General features: G+C 28.7%; 1 protein-coding gene across 4 annotated transcripts in view; it reads left to right on the forward strand.

Moving 5' to 3' along the window:
• Positions 1-25,365, forward strand: part of LOC118183654 (putative phospholipase B-like 2) — a 33,592-nt gene extending 8,227 nt beyond the window's left edge. For 3 of the 4 annotated variants that reach the window (XM_035353248.2, XM_035353250.2, XM_035353249.2), the window contains exons 5-12: positions 3,577-3,794; positions 10,932-11,026; positions 12,208-12,368; positions 18,362-18,454; positions 18,636-18,707; positions 18,854-19,006; positions 20,803-20,962; positions 24,111-25,365. In XM_035353248.2, the coding sequence (XP_035209139.1) occupies positions 3,577-3,794; positions 10,932-11,026; positions 12,208-12,368; positions 18,362-18,454; positions 18,636-18,707; positions 18,854-19,006; positions 20,803-20,962; positions 24,111-24,284 (1,126 nt within the window). In that variant the 3' untranslated portion in view covers positions 24,285-25,365. The remainder of the gene's footprint in view (positions 1-3,576; positions 3,795-10,931; positions 11,027-12,207; positions 12,369-18,361; positions 18,455-18,635; positions 18,708-18,853; positions 19,007-20,802; positions 20,963-24,110) is intronic. The other variant, XM_035353251.2, reaches the window with a different exon arrangement.
• The last annotated feature ends 2,156 nt before the right edge of the window (positions 25,366-27,521 follow it).

Below are 27,521 nucleotides of genomic sequence, written 5' to 3' on the forward strand. Positions count from 1 at the left end.
TGGTATGTGGAAGATAAAACTATTTTATATCGAGCAGTGGCAATGCACTTCTTTTAAATCACTAAGTTCTTTTATTGAATCTGAAAGACGAATATCTTGCACTTTGTCAAAGGCAATATGTTTTTATAAATAACTGAGTTTTCTGATTAAATTTGAAATGTAAATATCTTATGCTTTGCAGAAGGGCAACACATTGCTTTTTAGCTGCCAAGTTTGTTAATCAAGAATTCATTAAATTTGGAAAAAATATGAAATAAATCAAAAACATATTCAAAATTTGGGCCTCAAGGTGCAAATGTTCAGGTGGAGAACTATGTATATTCAAAATTTGGTGGCTTACAGTGCTGCTATTTTTCCACAATGCTAGGAACATACATGTGTACATACAGATTATTCATTATTTAATGATAGAGGCAACATAAATAAAAAAAAATTGAAAAGCATTTATTTTTAAATAAGCCAATTAAAATCTTATAGAAGGTGATACATTTTAATGATTATGTTTCTAAAACTATGTATTTGCAGAAGGAAAAAAAATAGTAAATGTATTCTAAATTATTATTATTATTCATATTAGTATTCAATTATGATTTTACATTCAGTTACTAGTAATCATTTAAATATTTGACACATAGAAGGTTTCTGCATCTGTACTTTGTAGATCACATGTATCCCAAAATTTTTATATACAGAAAAATTAGAAATATCCATGTACAGTGCAGAATCCAAAATCTGGACATAACAGTAACTGGAATGATCTGTTATCATCTCAGTTATTGGATGTCATTCATATTATCATTCCTCCCATAATTTTTTTAAAGACATTTTCTTTTTTTTTTCCCCCACACAGTGTAGGAATGGACCATATATAACTAGAAAAGTAAGTATGCCTAAACCGATCTCTCTTCCAATTAGCTGAGATTTCTTTTGCCACCAAACATCATTATCTGTAGTAGTATTGTTATAAGGTTGAATTTGTTTTGTTCCTGGGCAAGCCCATTGTTATAGATGGAGGGTGGTCATAATGTAGTGGCTCTTGGGAGTATATATATTATATAATTTTCCTTAATATGAGAGAGAATAATATCAATAATATTATTTCGGTAATATTTTTCCTTTTTTGAGAGGCAATCTGATGCTATCATACATTTGCTATCATATGAAACATTTATTATTAGAAAATCTTCTGATACAAAAAGCAGAGATTGCAAATTCAATTATATATTCCTCCTTTCGTATACTGGCTTATATAATGCACTGCTATATGACATTTTGCTGATAAAAAAATCTTTCAGCTATCAAAAGTCTTTTTAATCACATTTATTACCATTCATTAGTATATCTATGTAAGTAATAATAAAAGTCTTAATACTCCTCATTCATTCAAAGTTAATATATTGATTTTACAAAATGGTGAGGAATAAGATATGCAATAAATAGAGGCTATTATCTAAAAAATTCATTTATGCACTCTTATATCATACTTAAGGAATTGGTGAGACCACAATTGACCACATTCATATCAGAATGATATTATTACCTCTGTTAAGAATGAGCCAAAATAATTAATATCAAGAAAGAATGCATGTAATTTCTTATTAGCAAATCTTTGACTCATAGCTCAATAATTGTTTTCTGAGTCATTTCTCAAGCTGCAGTGTATTTATAGTCATGCATGATGAAAGCAAAAAATAATAAACAATGATTCATCAAGTTGATGTTAGCAATTAAGAACTGGCATTAGTTTAGTTTGGAAACAGAAAATAAGAACTGGGATTCTCCATGTTTTATTATGAAAAAATATCAAATGTACAAGGGCAAGTTCATATTTTGGACTTTTTACTGTATTATCATATTGACATACTCTAGATAGTGAAACAGCTTTCTTTAAAGAATTTCTTATAATTATGTATTATTTTAACAATTTTTTTTCATTTCTGTCTTAGTACTGGGTATTATATAATAAATCAAGGTTGAAATAGTATCAAAAAGGATGCTTGTTTTTTTGTTTTTGATCTTATTACAATTGGTCACATTGATTTCAAAGTTTATAGTACAGTGTGTATGTGCAAATATTCCTTCTCCGAGACATCATAAATCTTGAGGGATCATATTAAATTAAAATGATTGTGAATCAGAAAATCAAATTTTGAGTTTATAAATATAACTAAAAGTTACTGAAAGTATTGCTGAATATCTGCCTCAAATAGAATTGGCAGGCTAATCGGTAACTAAATGTATTAATAAATAGTTACTATTTTTCAAAGTAAACCAAGCAAAATTTACTGCCTCAAATTTTCATTTTACTTTGATTTTAAAGATCTTTTTTATTTTATTATAAAATAGTTACTTAAATTGTTTTGGAAAATTAAGTAAAGTAATTTGTTATTTCTTAATTCATACATTTATTATTTTATTTATACATTTATTATGTATAAAGAATTCTAAAGATATGCTCTTTTTAAATTATTTTGTGATATTGCTGTTGAATTGAATTTTATAGTTTAAGTGCGAAGAATATGATATTTAATAAATAAAGGTAACACACAAAACATAAAAAAAAAAAAAAAAAAAAAAAAAAAAAAAAGCCCCTTTGGGCAAAATAGGAAATCTGAAAGCCTTCAGATTTTTTAAAAATCATATGCAATTCTTTGTTAGATATTACTTAATTTGAACTTTACCCCCCTCGGAGAGATAGTAGTCCTCCAAGTAAAACTTTGATGCCTGTTTTTTTTTTCCTGTGTTAGCTCTTTTTACTATCTTAGCCAATTAGAACTATTGATGATTAATGTATAATCTTTCCATCAAGGGCACTAACACTTCGCTGGATTGGCTAATCAGGATCTGTTTTTTTAATGTATTGGGTCACAGTCTCCAAAACAGTAAACTCTAACCCCTTCAGGGAATTTTGAAGTAGGTCGAAGAGATGAATATCTGAAGGGGAAGTTTTGGTAAATGGTTGGGAGGTAACACATAATATCCCACTCATATTCAATAAATCTCTGACATCAAAGTACGAGGTTGAGCATTTTCATAATAGAAGACAACGTATCAAAGATAGGTCAGTTCTGGACACCTTGCTTTAGTTTCTGTTTCTAAAACTGCCATTTGAGAGCAATATTTTTCTGAATTTATTACCTGATTTGGTAGCAAATAATTGCTGTGTAGTTCCACTGTACACAAAGCATTATTATTTTTTTTTTTAGATGCAGCCCCTTTTTCAATGTTATTAAAGGATTTTTTTTTTTTTTTTGGCTTATCCCATGATCTTTTTCTATTAACATTATTGTATGGAATCCACTTCTCGTCTCCAGTAGTTAGCCGTTTTAAAAATGGAGATTCTTTATTTTATTTCAAAATCTAAGTTTTCCAAGTGTGAATATATGTACTTTATTAAAGTTTGTTCATCTAAGTTTATTTAGAGGGATTTTTTATCTGGATTAGGCAATTTTATTATAATTGGTTTATGTTAAAAAAATTATTGGATTTGACACATGAGAAATTTCAAAATATATGCTTTAGTACTGATTTTTGTTTAGAATTTTTATCTATTTAATTGCTTTTTTTCATTTATAGATTACTTAATATCAGAGGTGATTTAGGAGATATAGAAGCTGTTCTTAAAAAAAATAATAGCAAAAAAGTGCTCACTGGTGCATCATGCTCAGCATTAGTGAAAGTTCTTCCAAATAACAGAGAATTGTATGTTGCCCATGATACCTGGTCTGGTTATAATACTATGCTGCGTATTTTAAAAAAGTATATTTTCAACTTCCATGCTACCATGAATAAAGGTATGGATATATTACTTTAAAGTTCAAATATACTGCTGTATGTTATAGATAATAAAATTTCGGTACTTTTCCATTTTGCTGGCGCAGACGATAAATTCGCCAATAATCGTACAACCGATGCCAAACAGAATATCCCACTGGTAACCTTTTACTCCTTATTTTCAAAACAAGCCACAGCCATTTCTTATCAGATTGATTGTTTCTTTCAATACTGGCATACAATTTACATGGAATTTTTACCAGATAGTTCAATTTTATGCCTTAAGGCCATTCACGGGCAGTAATTTGCTCACCTGATGGCCAAAATATAGAAAAGGCAACGTCAAGGACTTCTATTGAATGGAAAGAGAGTGATAGTGCGCAATAGCGCGCTTTTACTCTGCATCAGATAAAAAGAATGTCTGGAACAACAAAATCGAGATGGTAGACTGGGATATTTCACTTATCCGCCATCAGTTGGCGAAGAAAGATGTAATGAATGAAAATAGATGAGAATGCATTAGCGAAGCTTAGCACTGCGGTTTTACATAATTTCTGAGTAAGCTATTCGTACAAATTGAAATAATTCCTGCATTTAAACTTGAATTCTAAATTAAAATTTAACTTAATACATACCTGCCAACTTTTACGAATTTTTTGTAATTTTTACAAAAATGCGTTTGTCTTTACGATTTTACGATCGTAATCCATTTTTTACCTTTTTCAAGTGTTTTTAGTGATTTTTGTCGAAATTTTAGAATTTTTCGTGAATTCAGTGATTTTTGCCAATTGCATCGTGTTTTACCGCCAACTACCGACTACTTCGAATCCAGTAACCTGCGGTTTCTCCCAACTCGCCGCTTGACCAGCCAATCCAATGCACTGAACTTGTTTCTCCCACTCTTTTCTTTGTGAGCGCCAGATTATTTTTTTCGCGTTCGCTTCAGCAGCAAGGAAATTACTCAGCGAGCATGGATTGTCGCATTCTGTTTTTTTTGTTTGTTTGCATGTGCTACGAATTTTCTTAATACGCCGTTGTTACGAAATGAGTTAAAAAAAACCGTATTTTCAATATTTTTGGCCTGCTTACAAAGCGGAATTTCCAACAATTAAAGAATCCTTCAAAGGAAATAACTATGCATTTTGCAACGTGTGCGTGTGTGACTTCATAATAAGTCACGGTGGAAGAAGCGACATTGTGAAGCATGTTAAGTCTAAAAAGCATGAAGTTAATGCTTCGGCTTCGACAACGTCAAAGAAAGTGGATGATTTTTTTTCAAATTCGGCTACGAATTCGGATGCTGATGTCATTTTGGCAGAGTGTTTTTTTACTGCATTCCTCATCAAACATAACGTGCCGCTAAGCGCTTCCGATCACGCCAGTCAACTTTTCAGACGGATGTTTCCCGACTCCAATATTGCTCAGAAATACGCTTGTGCTCACACGAAAACATCTTCTATTGTGAACGAAATTGCTTACGATGCACAAAGTAAAACGATAGCTGCACTCCAGAATTCAGCATTTTCCGTGTCAATCGATGGCAGGTGGTTAAATCTTCCCTGCTTATCCAAATTCTTAATGATCTTTTTAAAGAACTTTATACTAAGTTTGTAAAACCGTCCATTGTGAAAAACAGTGTGTTGGTTCGTGTTGCCTATAATAGTTTGGCAAATCAAAAGGATAACAATGATCTTATAATTGGAAATCAAACCAGGGAACTTGTAAATTCTTTGAAAGATCATGAGAAAAAAGAATTTTTTCAATGTGTTAGAAAGTACTTTTCCTCAGCCTGTGATTACATTGTAAGGAAGTTTCCTTTGCAAAATGAAGTTCTTTTAAATGCTGAATTTGCAAATTTGAAACAAATTGAAAATTCATCTTTTGAAAAGATTCGTTTTTTTTTTTTTTATTGATAAATTTCCATTTTTGTTAACAATTAAAGAAAATGAATGCCATAATGATGCTTTGTATGAACTGCAGAACCAATTTTTTGCTGCACAGTTTGAAGACTTTGCCAGTTCTGGAGAAGATAGACTTGATGTCCTCGTTGGTACCTTAAAAAGAATAAAAAGAGCTGATGGAACACCAAAATATGATAGACTAGCAAGAGTTTTATGTGCTATTCTCGTAATTCCGCACAGTAATGCTGAGTGCGAGAGAGTCTTCAGTGTTGTGAAGAAAAACAAAACTATGTTTCGTTCTTCAATTTCACCAAAAACTCTAGAAAACATTTTAATTGCTAAATGTTATGAGGAAACTAATTGTTTCCAAAGAATTTTTGGCTAAAGCCAAAAAATGCTCTCTAAATTCATTGCAATAATTTTTTTGTGTAACATTAAGTTCTTGTTTTATGTTTCCTAATAAATTTTTTAGTTACTACTTAATTGAGATTTACTAATGTAAGTACAATTTTCTTTTTTCTATTTGTATAAATTGTTATTTTTTTAATATCAAAGCATGATATTAATTCTTCGTGTTCTTCTGAATTTTGGAGAAATCTTCTGAATTTTTATCTTTAGAGGTTGGCAGGTATGCTTAATATTAATGTAGATAATTACTGAGAGAATTAGATTTTTGTAGCGTGGTTTACGTGATATGAATCGGCAAATCAGGATGTTGTACCATGAAAGCATAGTAAATTCTTAAATTAATGTCTTTTACAAATTTATTGTTTTTATTGGCTTTTTTACAAAATTTGAAACAACATTAAAATGTTTATACCCCAAACAGGCTTATTTTTTGCTTTCTTTTTTGCACGTGGTGTGGCCGCCATTTTGTGATTGCATGAGTTTCGGTAAGTACTTTTTTGCAATTTTCAAGTTATGTTTATGTTTTGTATATTTGGATATAGTGCTTTTCTTGTCTGATTTCATGCATTTTGCTTACAAACGTTTTGTTTTCTATTTATTTCAGTGAGGGATTTTTCTGCTGTTTTGTGTGTGCTTTATTATTGCTTAGTTAATTTAGTTTGATTTTCTGCATTGTTTATCATGCCTTCATCCGTTAATCGTTTCACTAAACTACGCCTGAAACGGCAAAAATTCCTGAATCATCTTGACTTTTTACTTAAATGTAAATGTAAAAAATTGATCCCCAATTTTATTCAAATCAAATCTAATCAAATCAAGAATTCTGTTAAATTGCAAGCTTGCCTTACTTCGGTCCGTGATAAGGGATACACACGTCAACAATTGTCCAAAGTTGAACATGAACTCTATAAGCTTCATCTGGAACTCGCTAAATCATATCCAAAATTCACTGGCCTTGAGCAAAAGTCTTGATCTAGAACGGAGAATGCAGTTAACCGTCATAAAAACACCCTTGCAGTTAAATTCGAAAAACTTCTTTTACAGTCTTCCAGTTGAAGTAGTTCAAAAAATCTTCCCATTGTAAACATCAAGCCAATAGTTAATATTTCTAATGTTAGTCTTTCAGAAGAACAAGAGAGAATTCTAAAATATAATTTTAACTTCTCACAAACCTGTAAATCACATCCAACTTCAGTACTACGGTTTACCGTAAACCTTCATGGGTTTGCCTTCCACCACACTTTAAATCATGTCATTCGACTAAACAAAAGTTAGCTTCATTTTATTCCTATGTTTTCTGTGCTCTTCAAGTTTGCTCCTCCAAACTGGCCCTTGATGAAGAACTAAATTATTTCAAAGCAATAGCTATTGACAGGGGCTTTTCACCCAACATTATTAATCAAGCAGTTAAAAAATTCTCATCTCAACACACTAAAAGGCACACTCTTGTTTTAGGAGATTATAAAAATTCTGTTGTCATTTCCTTCTTTCCATCAATTAGCTATAAAGTTGCACATATTTTGCAGAAATTTAACTTTTGGGTTGTTTATTCTCCCATCAATAAAATTCCGAGCTCCATACTCAAGGACCCCATTCTGGATATGAATTCCTGGGGTATTTATAGAATTCCTTGCCAGTGTGGTTTAATTTACATTGGCCAAACTAAGAGAGCCTTGAAATTTCACGTCAAGGAACATGAGGCATATGTTAGAAAAAAGGAAACACAGAAGTCTTCTGTTGCTCAACATTGTTGGTCCGAAAATCACACTTTCAATTTTTCTGCTACCAAAATTATTCAAAAAACATCTTCCATTAGAGAACTGGATTTTCTAGAGGCATTTCACATTCATAAAAATCTTTCTGTTCTAGTTAACGATTCTAATTCCAATCCAAATTTGCCTTCGGCCTTTAAAGAAATTATGTTTTACTTCTGGTTTCACCAACAGATGGCACCACTTGCTTATTCTTTTCCAGGCTGTCTTATCTAATCATTATTTTCTATCTTGTTCATTTGCGATTTTGCAGCTGAGGATGGTGGTTCGGTAAAACCATCGAAACTAGTCCTGTGAAAATTTTGTAAATACAACGCTGATTTTTATTGTTTGACTTCTGAATTAATGTTTCTACCTTCAAAATAAAAAATTCTTAGAACTAACATTTGTTAACATTTTTTATATGTATACTGTGTGCTGTCGCCAATAAAGTCTGCTTGGCGAGATTTGCGCCGGCGAAATGGAAAAGTACCAAAATTTTTTACCAAATGGTAATATTTTGTAATTGCATTTCATTGCTAAAGTAGTGACAGTGTATAAAATTAACGAAGCCAAGATAATCTATAAAGGTGTATCAATGAATGAGTGAAAAATTCAGTGATATCTGTAATATCATTATTTAAAAAGGTATAGCTTTTTTATATATATATGTGTATTTTAACATTATGTAAAAAATAATGCTCAATTTTCTTTGTACGTGTAATTTTGATCAGTTAACTGTTTAACTTCTGTTGACTTACAAGTTATCTGCTTAGCAATAGCTCTTGTGTGAGTTTCCATGATATATTAAATAATAATAATAATAAAATAAAAATAATAATAATAAAAAAACTTACCTGAATTGTTTATCAGCATGAAGTGCCTCTGGATACACTGGTAACTGAGAAGTGTTACAGGAGATTTTTGAAGACTGAATTGAACATATCTGATGAAAGTACTCAAAGTTGTTTCCATTATGCCATCATAATTCCTGCTATCATATTTTGAACAGTCCAATTTCACACTGTTCATGACAAATAAATAAATAAATGTCTATATCTATCTGTAATATCTTTGTCAAAAAATGTATAAATAAATAAATAAATGTGTACAGCATTAGCATTTTGTATGCAGCCATGGTTTAGCTCAATATGCCTTCCCCCCCAAGAAGAAGAAGGGGAATTTCCTCATTTGAAACTAGAATTCAGAGACTAATTTTTTGACTCAACAATGGTTGTTGAGTTTTGAAAAAAGTTTTGAATGGAGCCTATTAGCTATCAACAGTTTTGAAAAAAGTAGATGCAGTTTTAAAGATGATGTCAAAAATGATTCATTTTTATTCTTTTCTGACTTGACCTTATAAATTTTGTTTTCCATTCAGAGTAGAAAATTTCTCCCTTTTCTAAATCTCTTTGGCGCTATAAGACAAGGACAGTCAATTTTTGACTTACTAAGGGAATGCTGGGGACAATGACCATAGTTAATTCAGTTGCATGTCATCTGAGGGCAGTTAAATAACACATGAAAGAGAAATAATCTATTATATTTAACAGGAAAAATACTATAAAAAATCTTTTTATGCAGTTAATCTGGAGAATGAGCCTATTTACTTATGTGAATTAAATCAGTATTCAATAAAAAAATGACATGCTGTAAATAATAGAAGAATAAGCATAATTTGAAATGAAAAAGCTGAGTTGTAAATGTTGAAAAATTAAATGGCATATATGGTTAAAATAAAGTTAAAAATGAGATAAAATACTCTAGGTTGACATGCTGGAACCATGTTTAAATCTAATGAAGGTAAAGGAGGTTTTGCAGATAACTATGTACTTCATCAATGATCTTGATCAAGCTATACATTCCAGCTCCAGCCTGATGTCTGAAATTAGAGTTATAAATGGCATTATAGAAGTTTAATGGTTATACACTTGATTTATTTTTAGAATTGACCAATTAACTTTTAACAATATTTGTATATTCGGAATTGCATACATTTAAATTAGGTAATACTGTGGATAAAAACAACTTCCAAATACTATGACAACATCTGCTATCACTACTGTTATCCTATGCACTTTTTATCCTTAAGCATGTTAGCCCAGAAGAACTATTACTCTCAAAATAGCATTTTGTATTGAATCACTTTTCAAACTGTTGCTACCAATTATTATCACCCTGTATTTTAAAGAAATTAAATAATGAAGAATCTTGCATGCATGTATGTATGTGTCTTGCACTGTGAAAAACAACGGTACCTAGAGTCATCAAATTTTGAACAACGTAGTCCTCCACCTGTACATGGGTATGGGGAGGCCTGAATTTTAAATTTGTTTTATTATTCATTTCATATTTTATAAAACTTTAACAAATTTTTGATTAAAAATCTCAGTGGTTTCAAAGTGAGCAGTGGGAGCACTGTATGGAATAAAACATTTTTATCTGCAGTGTGTGAGATTATCTATCAGAAATTTTAAAGATATGCTTTTTTTAAATATTTTTAGCCCAAATGCTCTAGAAATGTGTATTTGTGTGTAAATGAAAAAAAAATCCATTTGGGCATAATATAAAAACTAGAAGCTTTCAATTATTTTATTATTATCTATAGACAGTTTTGTTTTATGCATATATGTTATAGTACTAATTTTTCATAACTCAACAATAGACATAGGCTAAATAATCAGGAGTTGACTGTATAGACATTCAAGGTCTTCTTAAATTCCACTTTTTACAATTTATATAAAACTAGTGCTAGGTTCAGAACTGTAAAAAAAAAAAAAAAAAAAAAAAAAAAAAAAAAAAAAAAAAAATTACACTAGAATTTCATATTTAGTTTGGAGATTAATTATCAAAATAAAGGAAGATGTAAAGTAAGTCTTTAATAAATAAATCTGAGCATCAGTTTCATATTTTGCTTTAACAATCTGATCTCCCTTAAAAAATTGCATAATTACATTTTTTTACTTGTACATTCTACAATTAACACCTTTATTCTATTATCCATTTTGATAGCTTTATGAGCCATTCTTTGTTTTTAAATTTTCAATGATGTGCAATTTTTTCTCTTTTTTTTTTTTTTTTTTTTTTTTTTTTTTAGATTCTCCTGTTATTCCTGGTCATACATGCACTTTCTCATCTTATCCTGGGCTCATATTTTCTTTAGATGATTTTTATCTTATTTCATCTGGTCTTGTAAGTATCATCTGAGTGTAACAAACTGATTTAAATCTGTTTCATATCAAATTCTCAAATCAGCCTGAAACAGTAAGGATATTAAGATGTTTAACTTTATTCCAATACTTAAGATAAATTTAAAAAAAAGTAGTATTTAGATCAAAAAGTATTATTGCTGTGTATTATAGGCACGGCCAAACTGAGGCTTATGATTAGCATGGAGCATTTTGATCTCTTAAGATAGTAATAGCAAACACATTGACAAAATGTTGTGCCGATCGCACACCTCAAATCTTAATGTAAATTGGATCAATAAATAGGTGCAATCAATACATATTAATTATAACTTTTACTTTAAAGAAAAAAGATATGTTCGATATCAAGTTCTCATCAAGTGAATCACATAATTGAATGATTTAAGACTAAGTTTGATCTCTGTGTATTGTTTATTTTTGTTGTGTTGAAAATCTGAATTATTTTATTTATGCAAAATTGGTAAATTGATAGTTTAGTTTAAAATATTTGTTTCATCCTGAGTTGCAGCTTTTTCACAATGTGAGCTATTTTATGTCACTTGTTTAGTTTCCAGAAGATTATGCACAAGTTAAAAATAAATAAAAAGTAATAGTTTTTTTACAAGTTGTTGTCTTATTTTTCATTTGAATGAAAAACTTTTTGTATAAGTGTACAAATCACTATGTGTTCTTTTGTTTCCAATTTAATCATACTAAAATTATAAAACTGAAGAAAGTGCATTTGTTTTCTATCTAGAATACATTTTCAGTGTATTATGCATAAATTTTAAATTTTTATAGTATGCTAACATGAAATTTGGCCACCCCTGTTATAGTACAAAAAGAGAAAATAGATAATAATGATGAAATTGTAGGATTTAAAATAATTGTATATATAATTTAATTTTCATATTTATTTATTTATTTATTTATTATTATTTTTTTTAATACATAACCTGCCATCCTTTGTGCAGCTTAGAGAATTTTGCAGATTACAGGGCATGTCTTCCTGAGTTCTGTTTTTGCTTTCCCATTTCTAATTTTTACATAAAGTCTGATTGTTTGCACACAAATGATTTTTTTTTTAAAACTGCATTTTTAGGTTTGAAGTCATTACAATCTTAAAAAGAGTTAAATTTTAAAGAATTAGAATTATGTAATAACTAATAATATTGAATGTTTTAGGTTACTCTAGAAACTACAATTAAGAATAGGAATGAAAGTTTATATAAACTTATTACTCCAGAAGGAATAGTGTTAGAATGGCAAAGGAATATCATTGCCAACCGATTAGCAGAAGATGGTAAAAAGTGGACAAAAATATTTGAAAAGATGAACAGTGGCACGTCAGTATGCTTCTAACTATAACAAATTTCCTTTTGCATTTGAAAATGTTTTTTTGTTTTGGTTTTAAAGTAATATTTTATTCCATAATATGTGAATAAAAATGTGCCAGTTTAAAATTATGCAAAACTCTACAAACAATTTTTTTAAGCTTTATCAATGATATATCAAGAAAATACAGTAGCACTGTGTAAAATGAACATAATCCATTCAACGATGGCTAAAAACTTCAATCCATTCAATGATGGCTAAAAACTACTATGATTAATATATTAAATTTGTTCTGGAGCTTAGTCCAAAACAACATAAAAATATTTTACAAAATATGAAAAACACTGTTAATATTTAAAATGCTAAAAATTTACTGATATTAATATATTAGTTATTTATTTATTTATTTTATTAGCAATGAAAAAATATTTGCATATATTTATGTATGTGCACAGTATCACAATTTTTTATTTCAATTTAATCTGAGTCTTCAACTGCTGGTAGAAGTCTCTGTTTCCTTGATCTTCTTTTTAAATTTGTACAAGAAGATCAAGGATAATTTGCTTTGCATTCTTGGGAGTCTGTGTTTCAAAAGTTGTTTAAATTGGTCTTTCCCTTCCTCAGAATGGTTCTAAGTAATGAATGGCATTCTCAATGAACAGGCAAGCCGTTCTGTTTACCACAGTTTATTGAGATGCCATTGCTTGAATAAGATTTCTGCCACTTCTAAATATTTTTTTTTTTAAAAAGCAATCCAGAATTAGTCTAATTTTTAGTTCTTCATAAACTTCTTAAGTTGTTATTGGCCTGAATCCTTTATTTGCTCTTCATCAGAAATCTCCCTCTAGGCATCCTATGTTTGTGGTCAGAGAGAGCATGCAGTCCTACATTGGTAATATAACACAGAAAAATATTATTTTTCCACTGCCATTTTATTTTTCCACTGCCTGCATTTTATCTGCAACCCCCCTTTTTTAAAATTTATATTCCATTAAAACAAGGTAATATAAATTTAATTCCACATTCAATGTGTGACAAAATTTGCATGCCGAGTGCAGGACATTTTTTTGTCTTCGTTAACATGTTCATTGTGCTAGGCATCACTCCATCAGAGCAGCAGCTTTCCAGTAATTACGTTTATCAGCAAGAGAAAATAGTTAATCAAAAGAAATCAATTGTCAAAGAAAAGAAAAAAAAAATCTAAGAATAAAGAAAATCCGTTCTTTTGTTTTGCATAGCACATTGATCAAATGACTTGAAAAGAAAGACAAAAAACTAAATTTCTCCCATTCAAATAAAAATATTAGTTTTCAATAAACTATAGCGTTAAAACTAAATTTACTGAATATTGTTAAAATTTCAAAGAAAGAAAGAGAGGTTCATTTTAAAACTAAACTTAGTGGCAGGATTTATTTTGCCACTAAGTTAAACTTAGATTTTTAAACTTAGATTAGAAACTTATTTTGCCACTACTTAAACTGTTAGTATTCTTGACAAATTAGATATTTTTTTATTTATCTTTTTTTGCTATTTTAAAATGGAAGCATAGGAAGCTAATTTTGAATTTTTCTTAATTTTAAATTTTACTTATTGTTTTCTGGTAGGGTGGTAATTTTATTGCAATGTGAATTTCCCTAATTAAAACAAATTTAACAGAATTTTCTACATTTTGTATATATCAAATTCATTCAAATTGTACCCTAAATGTTGAACCCTTGAATTTCATTTTTTCCCCTTATTGTAGGAGATAATATCATTTAAATTACATAAAATAGATCTGCATTTTCTGTGCATTGCTGGTAAACAGTTTTGATACTATTCACTGGTACTGGTTGGTAATGAGCAACTCCCCCCCTTTTTTTTTCTTTTCTAAATTTAAAAACAGGTTACTTACTGAAAAAAGTCTGCATTATATGAGATATTAAGATGACACCTTTTATATGGAAATCTTGTTCTCATATAATGACATTGAGTGCATTGCTAGAATCTCACTGGTTTATATATTGTTAACACCTGATCAAAACTATGAATTTGTATCTTTTGCTATTTACATTAATTTTTTCAGTTATTTTCCAGAATTCATTATTATGTTAAAAGAAACAAGTTCATAAGCATAAAATTTCTATGACATAAATATACAACAATTATAGAGGAGAAATCAACTCATTTTTTCTTAGAACCAAATGTCTGCCAAACTTTAGAGTGTATGAAAACCTTTGAAACAGTATTTTTACAGGTTCATGTTCTTGGCATAAAGCTAACTAAATGTAAATTTCAATTACTTAAACTTGGAACATATAATTCTTATTTAGATATGCTATTTTATTAGTTATTTGAGCTACTGCTTTATACCTGATCTGAAAAGTTTTGCTATTTTTTTTATGATAAATACAGTAGTATAAAAACATAGAAAAATTTCATGGAAACACATAAGTACCATTTTGTTCTATGACTTTTTTCCATCTCTACAGCAGCTAGAAAATTCCTTTTTTAAAAAAAGTCATTAGATTTTGTCAAACAAAATTTCAATAACTTTTTATGAATGTCTCCAAAAAAAAAAAAAAAAAAAAAAAAATTAATTCCAGTCCATTCAAAGAATTTTGAAGTGATCTGAAAAGATTAAAATCCAAGGCAAGGTCTAGTGAATATGGGGGAAGACACAAAACATCCCAGCCATATTCAATAGTTCAGGCTATTGTCCGACATTCAGGCATCGCCATTAAGGAAGACAACACCTCAATAATTGGGCATTTCTGAGTTTTTTTTTTTTTTTTTTAATTTCTGCTTTTAAAATTGCCATCTTGGAAGAGTACTTTTCTGAGTTTATAGCCTGACTTAGTGACGACGACAAAAAAAAAAAAAAAAAAAAAAAAAAAAAAAAAAAAAAGACTAAGTATACGATTTTTCTGACTGTACAAAAGGTCTGTCCCTCTCTCGATATTACTAAGGGAGGTTCTTTTGGTGTACCCCATGACCTTTTCTTGTAACATTATTGCATAGTACCCACTTCTCATCTTCAGTAATGATCCATTAAAAAAAAAAAAAAAAAAAAAAAAAAAAAAGCTTAATTTTTTTCAGCAAATAATCACTTGCTGAAACTCAAATGAGCATATTCTGCTCTTTTAATATATGGGGAACCCATACATCAAAGCAACTTAATACCAAATCTTTCTAAAATGCTGTATTTTGTCATGTGCTGTATTTTTTTTAAATGCTTAGTCTGATAGTTCCTGAACTGTATAGAGTGTATCTTCAATGATAGCTTCGATGATGCTTTCAATGATGAGTTCACATCGAGAACATCACAATAGAAAAATTAGAAATGTGTGATCTTACATTGGAGAGGGGGGAAGAAAGTTAAAAAAAAAAAAAAAAGGAAAGGTGGCCCTGGATGTATGTTCAAATGCATATAAAGATACTCAAACAAATGTTTTCTGTCCAGAGTTGGCAATGAGTTTGTTCATGCTCCCAGAGTTACTAATGGGTTCACTGTGTTTCATTGGGGATGTGGATAATCAGAAGGTAACATAAATTTTGTATTTGCTATTCATTATAACTGATATAAATTAGCATACATAAAAAAATTATCGAGGCTTATGCTTAACCCCTTAACAGTTTAATTTTTTTCATGAATTTGATCCAAAAATGTCACATTATTTTATTGCATATTTTTGTTCATTTTACATTTTTTAGCTGGAAAATGTTATTTAAAATAATATTTATAATTATTTTAAGCATTTATAACAACTTTTTTACAGGACATAAAATAATAATGTTTTCCCTGGAAGTTGTCTTTTCTCTCTCGTGGTTGCCTCACAGGGAAGTTAAATTTACAGTTGTGCATATAAAAAAGTACAATTACTACGCAATTATTTCCGATTACAATTACTACATAATTATTTTTAATTACAAATTCTACAACTAGATTTACTTACTCTGTTTTTTAAAGATCTGATTTAGTGTGATATATCTTGAAACAGGGCGAGAGACATAGTCCAAAGTCACAAGTCCGGACAAAAATACCTACACCTAGTCTCTTTTCTAATTCTTTTGCCGTTGTCATTTTTTTTTTTTAGTGAACACACATAGCACTGTCTTGCAGGTCTTAGTTTTTTGTCTGTAGGTGGAATCACCTCTAAAAAATGTTTCTCTGGTTAAACTTAGTGGAATTGGTAAATTTCCAGGTTGACCTTTTCTTTGTTCTACTGCTGCATATCTTTCAATTAATCAGTCGATAATATCTAATCAAAACCGTAAATTTGTATCTTTACTGCCATGCTTCTTGTATAACACATAAGCATTCCATAAACTGATGCCTAGGAGATGAAAAAATATTTTTGTATAGTATTTCTTGCCCCTTTTTTTTATCACAGGCTAAGTATTTAGGTTCTGGTCCTTTCGATCTACCCCACCCATTGTGTTGTTGTACTCCATAACTACCTTTGGTTTTCGTTTTATATCATTTTTGTACGTGGGTACTTCAACCATTTCTGGATTATGTACTGTAGATATGAGACACGGCTTTTTTGTCCATCCATTTCCTAATACACACTTTCCCTCTCTGCTACGTGACCATATGCCCTTTTTGAAGATTTTCATTCAACATTCATGTAAAAAACTTCCACTACTTCCAGATTCATTTGCAGATATTTCAGATTCTGCTTCCGAATCACAAAAAATTAGGAACTTCCTTTCTCTGAGGTTTTAATGTTCCATACATATCTGTGCAGCAAATAATCAGGACATCTGCTATTTCAGGCGATGAATGAAAGTTATCTGTTGTCAGACAGTATACTTTATGTAAAAGTGATTGCATTAGTGTCATTACAACTTGAGACGATTTGCTCAAATATTTGTAACTGTCATCAAATACAGTTCCTTTTCCCGTGTAAATTAACATAGACCATACATATCCAGTCTTTGATTCACAAAGCATGTATGTTTTTATTCCAAACTGCGATCATTTTGGTGGGATATATTGTTTCCAACTTAGTCTTCCTTTGTATAACATAAGACTCTCATCTATGGTGACATCTCGTTCAGGGGTAACGACTTCTTGGAACCTGGTTTTCAAATGCTTTAGCACGAGCCAGATTTTAACTAATTTTGGGCACTCATAAGAATTTGTCAAATTTTTCATTATCTGAAAAATGTAAATAACTCTGAATTAACTGGAAACGACGATATGACATCACATTGTGAAAAAACGATGTAAATGTAGAATGCTTCTTGCTCCAATACTGCTCAACTACTGGCTTTTTTATAATACCTTGAAGAATAATCAAAGCAAAAAATACCTGTATTTCATCTTTCGAGGTTAGTTCCCATTTTTTCTTCTAGAATGGCTACTAAATGCACTATTTTGCATATCTATTTCCAAAAAAAAATCAGGTCTAGCAAATAATCATCCATGAAAGCCTCGTAAAACTGAAGTTTACTGGTAGCTACATCAATATTCAAGTTAATTTTTGAATTTCCAATGAAAGCAAATCTTGGAGGTGGATTATTAGAATTAATTTTAAAAAACTGCCTTGCTTGTCTGAGACCATCTGTACTACTCTCAGAGTCACTAGTGTCGCAGTCATCTAGAAAACTTCCACTACCTCCAGATTCATTTGCAGATATTTCAGATTCTGCTTCCAAATCACAAGAAATTAGCTCCATATGTTCTGAATCATCCATTATTTTATGATAAAGATAATTTACACTACTTGTATATAAAAAAAGTGATCAAATAATGTGTAAAATACATACTAAAAGATAAACACTCAAAGACAAAAACTCGCGTTGTAACTCAAAATTTATGAAAACCACATGCTTTTAGACCAAACAGAATACACTTCACAAACTAACATTTTGTGGACAACTTCCGCCATCTATATGACTAATTTGACATTAAAAATAGAAAAAATACTGGGTTAAACAAACTTTAATAATATATATTTACTTTTCTGAGTGCATTAAGTTAATGTACATAACTATTGAGTTGATTTATATGTTTTAGGTATAATAATCATTGGATGATAGTAGACTATAAAAAGTTCCTGCCTGGAAAGCCTCTTGAAGATGGATTGTTGTGGGTGTTAGAACAGCTACCGTATGTAAAATTAAAAAAAATAAATAAATAAATATTCTCATTTAACTCTCTTAACTGTGTTTTTAATTTCTCTACAAAATTAGATTCAGAGATTATAACCGAACAGCCCATGTGTTATTAATTTATTTGCCATTTGTTTTGCTTTTATTGGTGAAATAAATTGATTAAACCTTTTTTTTAGTGGTTATATTCATAGTAAGGATGTGACAAAAATTTTGAAAGAGGAACGCTATTGGGCATCATATAACATTCCGTAAGAATTATTTTCAAATTGAATTTTATTGCATAATTTTAAAGTAATTTATATTGAAAGCCTCTCCAGTTTCTGGAAGCATTTTGAAGATGATTATGAGAATTTCCTGCATTTGACTTTTTTATTTATTTGTAAATGCTTTTTAGCTATTTTTCAGATATCTACAATTTAAGTGGAAGCTATATCAATCAACTGAAATATGGCGATTCTGTTTCATATGAAAAAGCTCCACGTGCTTTGATATTCAGACGAGATCAGGGAAAAGTTTCTGATGTATCAAGTATGACCAAACTTATGAGGTAAATTCTGAAATGCATTTAAAAATTTTCATCAATTCAATTTTTTTATTATCATTTTAATTGTTTACTCCTGTATGTGAATTTTAATTACTGAAACTTTCAATTAAAAGCAATTTTTGATAAACTGTTGCATAACTTGAAATGTGATGAAAATAATTTCATAAGACCTGGTTAAGCAGTAAACTGATTAAGATGATACAAAGTTGTTTTCTGAATTTTTCACATTTTTTTCAATGCATGGTTGTGAATTAATTTCTGATGCCTTTTATTTGTGCAAAAAGTCCTGTTTCCTTAACTTTTTAGGAAATTATTTATAAATAAATGTTACTTATTGATTAGAAAAGTCTCTTCAAGTCCCTATTTTTATAGAACCAAAATGTATTTTACTCACCATGACCTTTAATTAAAAATTATAATAATATTACAAAAACAGTATTCCAGTAGAATGTGAAACATTTTCTGCTTATTAATTTCATTTGTATATTTATTTAAAAATTGCATTATCAAGAGGAATAAAAAAAATTTTAATCATATTTTCATTAATTACCGGCTAATATGGATGATAAAGGTCTTCTTTGAGTATCTGCACCACTGCCACCAAAAAGTTGCAGATTTGCTGCTGATTTTGGAAAGAAATTTGAAAACTGAACAATCATTTTAAAAATAGCAGCACACTAAGAATTCCACACAAAGGCAATTAATCAATAAATTTAAAAAGCAAGAAATATCAGTTGTAATACACTTACCTATTTTAAAAATCATTCTTTTTTGTACTGTTGTTCTCCCCATGTATAAAGGGATTTTTAACCCAAATGGCGTTAGCCAAGAATGTATGTATGTTTCTCGCATTGTGATAAAACAACGGTACCTGGAGCCATCCAGTTTTGAATAATGTAATCTTCCACTGAATATACACATCTAGAAGCCTGAGTTTGGAATTTGAAATTTGTTTTATTATCGATTTCATATTTTGCAACACTTTAATGAATTTTTGATTAACAAACTCAATTATTTGAAAGTGAGCTATAGCAATACTGTACGGGGGGGGGGGGCATTTTTATCTCCAGCTTGTGAGAGTGTGGATCTGAAATTCTAAAGATATGCAGAAATATAATAACATAAACCAAACCATTTACTTGCATCACACTAAATACATATTTGAACCACAAGAAGCTCAGTTATCTATTAGCTATGTTGGCTCCAAAATTTTGTTAAAACACATACCAGTATTAATGTTTTGTAATGAACAGATATTTTAATTTATAATTCATTATTATATTTTACATCTTTTAAAATATGAATTATTTTTATTATATTTGGAAAAGTAAAATAAACGTTATTCACATAAAATTTAATCTTATCTTGATGAGTTCTGCAATGTGACCATTATTCATTCTGTGATTAGCATTGCCTGAATAAACATGCAATGAAACTATATAGTTTGTGATTTTTCTAATTACTACTGTATTGTGTTATATGTCCATTTAATCAACCTTTTTAATATCCTTTTACATGTTGTTTTAATGTCCATATTAACAGTGTTCCATAAATAATGATAAGTTTTACCATATCAAATTTTAGTAATTCTGGATATCAAGTTGTTCTTGAATGTATAAAATTACCTACATTCAAAATCAATGAAGCTATATTAATACTAAATGGATGGGGAAAAGACTTCAATGAATTTAAACGAACTTAATTGCTTGTATTTGCATGGTTAATGCCTTCCAGTAATACAAATATACTTTATAGTTAATTATATAATGGAAATTTTAAATGCATAATTTGCATTGCAGATACAATGACTATAAAAACGATCCTTTGTCACGTTGCAATTGTACACCTCCCTATAGTGCACAAAATGCTATTTCTGCTCGTTGTGATCTGAATCCTGCTAATGGAACCTATCCATATGCTGCTTTAGGACATAGACAGCATGGAGGTTTAGACATGAAGGTAAGAAGCCAAAAATTTATTAGATAAACATTGAAATATTTGCTTCAAATCTTCTAGACTATTTTTTATTTTTATTTTTTATTTTTTATTTTATTTTTTATTTATTTTTTTTTTTTGTGTATGTGTGTGTGTTCATGTGATTATATACTATTTTTTTTAAATAAGGTATCACATGAAATAGGTTATGTTTGAAAAATGTGAATTTTCATGATGAAGGGAAAAAGTATATTTTTATGAAGTAAACTGCTGACAAGCAGTAAGCTGCTGCTATTTACTGCTTAAAAATGTGTAAGGAATTTGTTTCCACCAAGGGAAATGGAAACCTGTGATCGACTGAAGTTTGAAATTTTAAAAGAAACTATTGAATGAGAGTAGGAACAGGAAGCCCATTTAAAAAAAAACTGCACAAATTTAGTGGGATGGCTCAAATTTTGATAAAAAGAAGTGAGTTATACTAGAATGAAAAATAAGCAAAGTTAGCAAAAAAAAATAAGTTAATAGTAATTATGCTAATAGTTGACAAGAAAATAAACACTGACATTTACAGCATTACTTTAAACACCAAGACATAGTTCTTTCTCAGTCTGAGCTGAAAATGGTATGTTTTAGTTAGAGATTTACTTAAGACTCTTATTCAGCAGTTTGTCATATGCATTCTTTATTTTCATATAATAGCTAAAACTAATATATTATCAAAGCACTAAGTATTTCTCAAAGTCAGAATTTTGATGGTTTGTGTTAAATACAAAAGTTTCACTATATGTGTATATTGATAGTAAGTTATAATGTTCCAATCAGTGTCATTTTTGTGGATAACAGTTTTCATAAATTTCCAAATTCACATAAAGAACCAAAAAAGGCTGGGGAAAGATACTGTATTTTCATTTTCACATGACGTGGAATTTTCTTTCATTACTAAAACAACACATTCCATAGTTGTTAAAGGAAAAATATTCGTTACTCATCCTAATTAATGAATAACAGCTGTGTTCTTAAAACTGCTTCATCATTTACCAAAACTATTAAAACTAATTGGCTCATTTGCATACCAAGTAGCATCTTAATGCTGATAATGCATTATTAAATCATTGATGAAAAGATTTTGCAGGCGAAATACAAACTTTTAAAGAAAATATCATTATTCTACAACAACAATATGAGTCTTTGATTAAGAATGTAATTTTGGAATAACAGGAATAATAGTTCTAGTTTGAATTTGCATAAAATTCCAATTTTAGTGTCATGTTTATGTCATGTATCATTCTTCACTTTGATTAATGAGTATAATTATGACAGAAAATGATGATTATAAGCTCTATAGAACATGCCTATTTTTTGCTTGATGATTTTATGATGTAAATAGTTTTTGCTGGAAAAAAAATTGCCTGTAACAAATGTAATAATGGTATAGTTATTACAAGTTTTGGGGCTCTACACCTTCCGTTTTCCACTGAGAAGGTGGTTTAAATATGATATTTAACTATAGTAACTTAGATCCAGATTGCCAAATCTTTCCTCTGAAGACAACCTCCACGAATTACGAGTCAAACTATATAGATTATCTTCATAGAAAAATTCCATAGCACTTCTTTATTATTTAATTGGTAGTTATCTCTTTGTGGTTTGTTGAATTTATATAAAGGTTTCATTTCTGCAGGACTTCACAGGAGAAACTGGTTAAATATTTACTTTATACCCAAGAAAATGCACAGAAACTCCATTTTGCTATTTCATTGAATCATTTGAAATTAAATTCAAGCCAAACTATAACTGATCTATGATTTTTAACTTCTTTGACATAATAAAATACAGCCATACATAAAGCTATAATACTATATCAGATTTAAGATACAATAACATGCCGAATAAATATTATTTTAGAAGTCAAACATCAAAAATCAGCATTATATTTTCAAATTTTCACAGGACTAGTTTCGATGGCTTTACTGAACCATCATCCTCAGCTGCAAAAGTGCATTAACGCTGATTTTTGTTGTTTGACTTCTAAATTAATGTATCAGATTTGTTGAATATTAGCTTTTATTAAAAGTACAACATATAAGTTATTTATTTATTTATTTATTTATTTTTTTTTTTTGAGTAAAATTTTATATATTTATTTCTAATTTATCTTTAGAAGCAGATACAATTCATAGGAATATTATCACAATAATTAACATAAAAAAATTAATGTATAGGAAGTGTTTAAATACAATTAGGTTTATGTGAAACATGTATCCATTCGACATGCAGAATGCTGTAAATCTCTGACGTAATTCTTATTAACATAACTTTAAAAGTTTCACCACAAAAGGTAATTAACATACAGTTCTGTGATTTTATTCTGAGGCTAGGGCAAAATTATGCATAAAATATGGTGAAGTTTGAGTGGAGAGGAAATTAATTTTATTATTTCATGTATAGATAAAGTAAAAGATTGAATGAAAACATGCAATATTTCAGACTAAAAATTATTTCTTATCTCTTGTAAGACTCTTAGAATTCATCATAAGAACACATAGCTAAAATTATATGCAATTCTTATTTTTCCTTTTGTTGTAAATCAAAATGCTTTAATTTATTTATGTCGGTATAAAATTAAGGTACTTGCTAGTTATCTGGTGTCTGCTAATATATGACCAAAAATACTACCCATGACTTTGATTCTTGTAAGCATTAAACAATCCTGGAAGCTGTTCTAAATTCTTCTACAAAGATAGATTTTTAATTTTTTCTTGCTAATATTATCTCTCTCCTTTTTTTTTTATTTGTGTGTGTGAGGGGGGGGGAGGGGCAGGGCCTTAAAATAAGATGGGGATGAAATTTTTTTAAATTTCAATTTCGACTTTGATTCTAAGACCGGCAGCAATATGCAAACAATGGAATGGGTGTGGATATCAGCAAAATGGAGGGATAAACTGCGATGTGGTAGAGTTTGTTATCACTTCAGTTCATATGAAGGCAGAATTGACATAAGTTATTTTTTAAAATTCACATAAGTTTTTTTTTTAAAGGTTTCATCACTAGTTGATTTATGTGATGAAATGTAGTAGTAGCAGTAGATTTTTATGTGTGTGGGCATCAGAAAACCAATAAATAGAAAAAATTAATTTTTTCCTTAAAGTAACTAATAATATTTTCTTCCAAGCTAACAACATTTGATCTGTTCAAAAACCTGGAATTTGTGGCAATTGGAGGGCCTACATATGATCCTCTACCTCCGTTTCAATGGAGCAAATCAGATTTTGATAAAGAAGTGAAACATGAAGGCCATCCTGATCTGTGGAAATTCAAGCCTATAATACATAAATGGATTAACTGAGCTGTTTTTAAGTTTGTGATATGTGCTATAATTTTATATAAATTAAATTTGTGTAAAGAATACCATTTTAACAGATAAATTATTATAATGAAATAAATGTATTATTTACATTAATATTTTCATAGTATAAAGTTGTTAAACATTTTAGTGTAAGTCATTTTTATAGATTTAAAAAAAATAAAAATGTGTTTGAAATATGATACAACAGCAAATTTTGTTTTTCTGCCTGATTAAATATTCTATATGTAACTGGATTAGCATTTATTATGTGAACAAATTTACACTCATTTGTATTACGAAAATCTTAACATATAGGAACTGCTGAAAATTTATGTGTTTACAATGAAACTTTTATGCATTAAAATGATGAACTAATAATTCAATTAGATATGTATTCATTTTTTAATCTTTAATTAATGCTAGCATAATAATAGTACACTCAATGAGAAGAGATACTGAAAGTAAACAGAAGCATATGGAATTCAGTGATATCAGTAATATCATAGAACAAATAAGTCTAAAACAGATGGTTATTCTTTTATCTTTGGAATTTGAATGCTTTTTATATTTTAAAATTATGATGTCATACAACTATTTATTAGTTACAATTATATCATTAAAGTAGAAGAAGAAAAATATCATTGCTTAATGTTTACTATTTTTAATATATAGCACTTGGCATTTCACTAATGGAAAATGAATAAAATAAATACTTGATATTATATGCACTTGAGTGGTTGAATAAGTTTTTGGCCTTTATGCATATTTTAGATTGATTTTCTCTTGTTAAAGTAACTAAAGGCAAAATTATATAAATATCAATATAGTATATATATTTCAAAATCGTCAGTTTAGCAGAAAAGTGGTATACTTTTTCTTTATTTTGTCTTTCTTTGTGTTTTTACTTTCTGTTGTTCTTTTTAATAAGTGAACCTTAAAAATATTTTCTGTGGGGAACAATTTTGCGTAGTTCTTATTGCCAAATTTTTTAATTCTTCCAAAATATCAATCAGTTTATGATTATTTTGTTCAATCTATAAATTTGTATCTTATGACAAGTAATAAAATGTATTATTTTTGAGATTTTGTATTATTTTAATTGCACTGAATAATAATACTTAATAATGTGCATGTCTACTCAGTTTGACAGAAAACAAGTGAGGACTGCATGAAATTATTACAGAAGGATTGTAATTTTATGAGACTTGTTATCAAATTATTACAGAACGATTGTAATTTTATGAGACTTGTTATCAAGAAAGAAACGAGAAACTTTAAACTTGCGAAAAAAAAATCTGAACCTTCCACAGAGTGAATTGTGAATTCGTTGATCAAGTTTTTTTTAGCCTCTTTATATATTTATATAATTCATGTTAATGTATTGAAAATTCCTTTTAATCTGTTAATTAGAGACACGTTGCAATCTACAATTCTGCTCTTATGACATCTTTTAATAAAAATATATGCAATTTAAATTTTTGTATAGAGCCCTCTAAGCATAGTTTCATTACTATTAGTAAATTGACCTTTACCCTGTTAAAAATCTTTTACAGAAAGAGGGGAAATTTTATCTCTTTATTCCCTCTTTCTGTAAAAGATTAAATTATATAAATATTTTAAATTATAAAATTTCAAATTTTATCTTTTATGTGATTGGACATTTGACACACATTTCTGTATAAATATTTTAAATTATAAAATTTCAAATTTTATCTTTTATGTGATTGGACATTTGACACACATTTCTGTATAAATATTTATTATATTATTTCTGTATAAGTATTATACAGGAATATTTATTTGGCACAAAAAGTGTGTTTTAGAACTTTAAGAATATAACATGCCTATCTCTCTTCTGTGAGATAATGTACAGTTAAAAAAAAAAAATGAATTGAAGAAATCTTGAATAATTCTGATCACATAAGCATAAATTTACAGTTTTTCCTATGGGGCCTAAATACATGTTTTTAAACTTTTTTATTAAAAGATTTCACATTTCTTTGCTTTAAAATAATAACAATTTTCATTAATTTTAATCCATCATAGAATAATAAAATCATACAATAAACATCATTAAGTTTATTTTAAATATATAACTGATTCAAATTATTATAAAAATAGGTACAGAAGTAAGTACCTTAGTGGTGAGATATACTATATTTTCTAGCATACAAGACTATATGGCATAATCTAAATAATTATTAATATTCAATGTATATTTTTAAATTGAAACCAAGTTTTTACAGCTATCTATTTTAAGAAATATGTTTCTTGCAGTTTTTCAAAACAACTTACAAATTTGTAATGACTTTGGGAGCTGTTCATTTCTTTGCTTTAAAATAATAACAATTTTCATTAATTTAATCCATCATATAATAATAAAATCATACAATAAACATTAAGTTTATTTTAAATATATAACTGATTTAAATTATTATAAAAAAAGGTACAGAAGTACTTTAGTGATGAGATATACTATAGTTTCTAGCATACAAGACTATATGGCATTATCTAAATAATTATTAATATTCAGTGTATATTTGATGCTGAGTGTGCAGCATCTAGTAAATTGGATAAGAATAAAGAACTTGTTCAGAAGTTAAAAGAGGGGAAAAAGAAATAGTAAAATATACTGAATTTTTGACTGAATTCAGTTAAATTTTTTAAGAGTCCTTGTTATTTGTTGTTCTGTAGAGGGGGGGAAAAAGATACAATGATGCAACGACTGCAGATGTTAGAAATAAGAAAAATGTATTTTTAAATTTTACATGATAATGATTAACTGTAAATTTGTGCCTATAATTTAAAAATAAGTCAACAAATAAATTATAATAATAAATATTTTTGGCTCCACATACTAATTTTTTTTTTAATATTTCACAAAGGGCTTGCACATTGTATGTGGCTAGAAATGAAATGAAAGAAAATTTGTTGTGTAACTTTTTTTAATTTGCAAGTGGCTTCTTTATTACTCTCCAAAGATACTTAGCATCACTGTACCGTTGTTGGAAGATTTTAATTGTATTGCTACCTAACAGTATTGAAAGGAAACACATATTCAAGCATTCTATCATGGAATAATGTGTCAAAGTTAGCATATGATTAAAAGAAAAATAATTACACAAAATACATTGAAATCTGAAAACTTATTCAGTGTATTAAAAGTATTCAGTGTCTTAAAGAGTTTATTAATTAAACTCTAAAAAAAGGGAAAATAAAAATCATAAGATACTTGAA

The sequence above is a fragment of the Stegodyphus dumicola genome, chromosome 2, assembly GCF_044657685.1.
Source record: "Stegodyphus dumicola isolate Sdum_Otavi_A_Nest chromosome 2, ASM4465768v1".
Taxonomy (NCBI): Eukaryota; Metazoa; Arthropoda; class Arachnida; order Araneae; family Eresidae; genus Stegodyphus; species Stegodyphus dumicola.